Raw genomic sequence first — 2,329 nt, 5'->3', positions numbered from 1 at the left:
TGTGTGTGAGAGTGTGTGTGTGTGAGGGTGAGTGCACTCACTGGTCTTGCTCCAGAGCTCTCTGTTGTATTTGACAGGAATATTTCTTCGCTTCTCAAACTCCAGTGCGTTATCCTGACGAACACAAGTAGTATTTTATTTGATGAATGAACAGCTGAATCAGTGTGTGTGTGTGTGTGTCTCGCGTCTCTCACCAGCGTCAGCTCTTTGCCTGCTGACTTCCTGAACGCTTTAGTCCATCTGGTCTTTCTTGGGTTTCGCTTCTTCTTGAAGTTTTTGTGGCATTTGGACCGACAGAACCTGAAAACCTTCCAAACACACACACACACGTCAGGACTCACACTGATATATGCCCACACAAACAAAATATATGACAAAACTACCATAATACTACTAACATGTTTTATTTTTTTGGACATATGATACATAACACATATTTCGCACCTAAGATGATTTTACCAAACTACTTTAGGAATATAGCATGGTAATACCATTATATTTACATTTATTTAGATTTTATATTGATTGATTTTATGTTGTTTTTTTACATGTAACATGGTTTTTATTAAATTATATATTTTATATACACACTTTGAGATAGATATATATTTTTCCTTTTCTTTTTTCCCCTCTATAATCAATTGGAATAAATAATGTAGTAATTAATTTTTTTACATGTTTGAATCCCCAGGTTGCTATTCTCAGTAGAAAGGACGCACGCGAACACGGGACTCACTCAAAAACAGCTCTATTTCACTCAGCACGCAAAGCAGAGTCTTTACCTTACAGTCGTTGCGCACAAACATCATTCCGTGTCCCGGATACACCGGAGCCGAGCAGAAATAACACTTCTCGATGCGCATTTTGATCAATTATTATGATCTCGCTCGCACATGTGCCGCTGCGCTGCGAACACTGGCGGAGAAGAGAAGGCTCGTTTCCGCTTCCGCCGCATGACGTCATCACGCAGACCACAGGCTTTGCCGCCACCGAGCGGCGCGGAGAGTCATGACCGACTTTATATATATATATATATATATAATTAATTTAAAATAATAATAATGCGTGAAATAAATAATATATACATTAATATTTATTAAAATAATTAATAAACAATTTAATTATTAAATAAATGAAAACATTTCATATTTACAAAAATCACACATTTGTAAATTAAGTTAATATTTTAGTTATGGTTGACAGGAATATTTCTTCGCTTCTCAAACTCCAGTGCGTTATCCTGACGAACACAAGTAGTATTTTATTTGATGAATGAACAGCTGAATCAGTGTGTGTGTGTGTGTGTCTCGCGTCTCTCACCAGCGTCAGCTCTTTGCCTGCTGACTTCCTGAACGCTTTAGTCCATCTGGTCTTTCTTGGGTTTCGCTTCTTCTTGAAGTTTTTGTGGCATTTGGACCGACAGAACCTGAAAACCTTCCAAACACACACACACACGTCAGGACTCACACTGATATATGCCCACACAAACAAAATATATGACAAAACTACCATAATACTACTAACATGTTTTATTTTTTTGGACATATGATGATACATAACACATATTTCGCACCTAAGATGATTTTACCAAACTACTTTAGGAATATAGCATGGTAATACCATTATATTTAGATTTTATATTGATTGATTTTATGTTGTTTTTTTACATGTAACATGGTTTTTATTAAATTATATATTTTATATACACACTTTGAGATAGATATATATTTTTCCTTTTCTTTTTTCCCCTCTATAATCAATTGGAATAAATAATGTAGTAATTAATTTTTTTACATGTTTGAATCCCCAGGTTGCTATTCTCAGTAGAAAGGACGCACGCGAACACGGGACTCACTCAAAAACAGCTCTATTTCACTCAGCACGCAAAGCAGAGTCTTTACCTTACAGTCGTTGCGCACAAACATCATTCCGTGTCCCGGATACACCGGAGCCGAGCAGAAATAACACTTCTCGATGCGCATTTTGATCAATTATTATGATCTCGCTCGCACATGTGCCGCTGCGCTGCGAACACTGGCGGAGAAGAGAAGGCTCGTTTCCGCTTCCGCCGCATGACGTCATCACGCAGACCACAGGCTTTGCCGCCACCGAGCGGCGCGGAGAGTCATGACCGACTTTATATATATATATATATATATAATTAATTTAAAATAATAATAATGCGTGAAATAAATAATATATACATTAATATTTATTAAAATAATTAATAAACAATTTAATTATTAAATAAATGAAAACATTTCATATTTACAAAAATCACACATTTGTAAATTAAGTTAATATTTTAGTTATGGAAATAATTAATAAT

General features: G+C 35.8%; 2 protein-coding genes across 2 annotated transcripts in view; both read right to left on the bottom strand.

Annotated features, from left to right (window-relative positions):
- The window catches only part of LOC107563889 (probable ribosome biogenesis protein RLP24), a 3,740-nt gene extending 2,788 nt beyond the window's left edge, over positions 1–952 (bottom strand). Inside the window, exons 1-3 of the mRNA XM_016248855.1 lie at positions 783–952; positions 195–308; positions 3–114 (exon numbers count right to left, since the gene is read on the bottom strand). Of these exons, the coding sequence (XP_016104341.1) occupies positions 3–114; positions 195–308; positions 783–863 (307 nt within the window). The 5' untranslated portion in view covers positions 864–952. The remainder of the gene's footprint in view (positions 1–2; positions 115–194; positions 309–782) is intronic.
- Positions 953–1,186: 234 nt separating this feature from the next.
- LOC107563893 (probable ribosome biogenesis protein RLP24) lies at positions 1,187–2,067 on the bottom strand. The gene is made up of 3 exons (XM_016248859.1): positions 1,902–2,067; positions 1,321–1,434; positions 1,187–1,240 (listed from the first exon to the last, which is right to left on the bottom strand). Exons 1-3 carry the CDS (start codon positions 1,980–1,982, stop codon positions 1,187–1,189), a joined length of 249 nt encoding a protein of 82 aa, XP_016104345.1. The 5' UTR covers positions 1,983–2,067.
- Between the last annotated feature and the right edge of the window lie 262 nt (positions 2,068–2,329).

This window comes from Sinocyclocheilus grahami, unplaced genomic scaffold, assembly GCF_001515645.1.
Source record: "Sinocyclocheilus grahami isolate Dianchi unplaced genomic scaffold, SAMN03320097.WGS_v1.1 scaffold895.1, whole genome shotgun sequence".
NCBI classification, from domain to species: Eukaryota; Metazoa; Chordata; class Actinopteri; order Cypriniformes; family Cyprinidae; genus Sinocyclocheilus; species Sinocyclocheilus grahami.
Note: the sequence above shows the minus strand (reverse complement) of the source record. Positions and strands in the feature narration are given on the sequence as shown.

What these genes read in the sequence shown, in the direction of transcription:
- LOC107563893 (XM_016248859.1), bottom strand. Translation starts at nt 1,982, where the DNA reads ATGCGCATCGAGAAGTGTTATTTCTGCTCGGCTCCGGTGTATCCGGGA. An exon ending in TTGTGCGCAACGACTGTAAG is followed by an intron (nt 1,435 to 1,901) that starts GTAAAGACTCTG and finishes TGTGTTTGGAAG; the next exon opens with GTTTTCAGGTTCTGTCGGTC. An exon ending in CAGGCAAAGAGCTGACGCTG is followed by an intron (nt 1,241 to 1,320) that starts GTGAGAGACGCG and finishes TGTGTTCGTCAG; the next exon opens with GATAACGCACTGGAGTTTGA.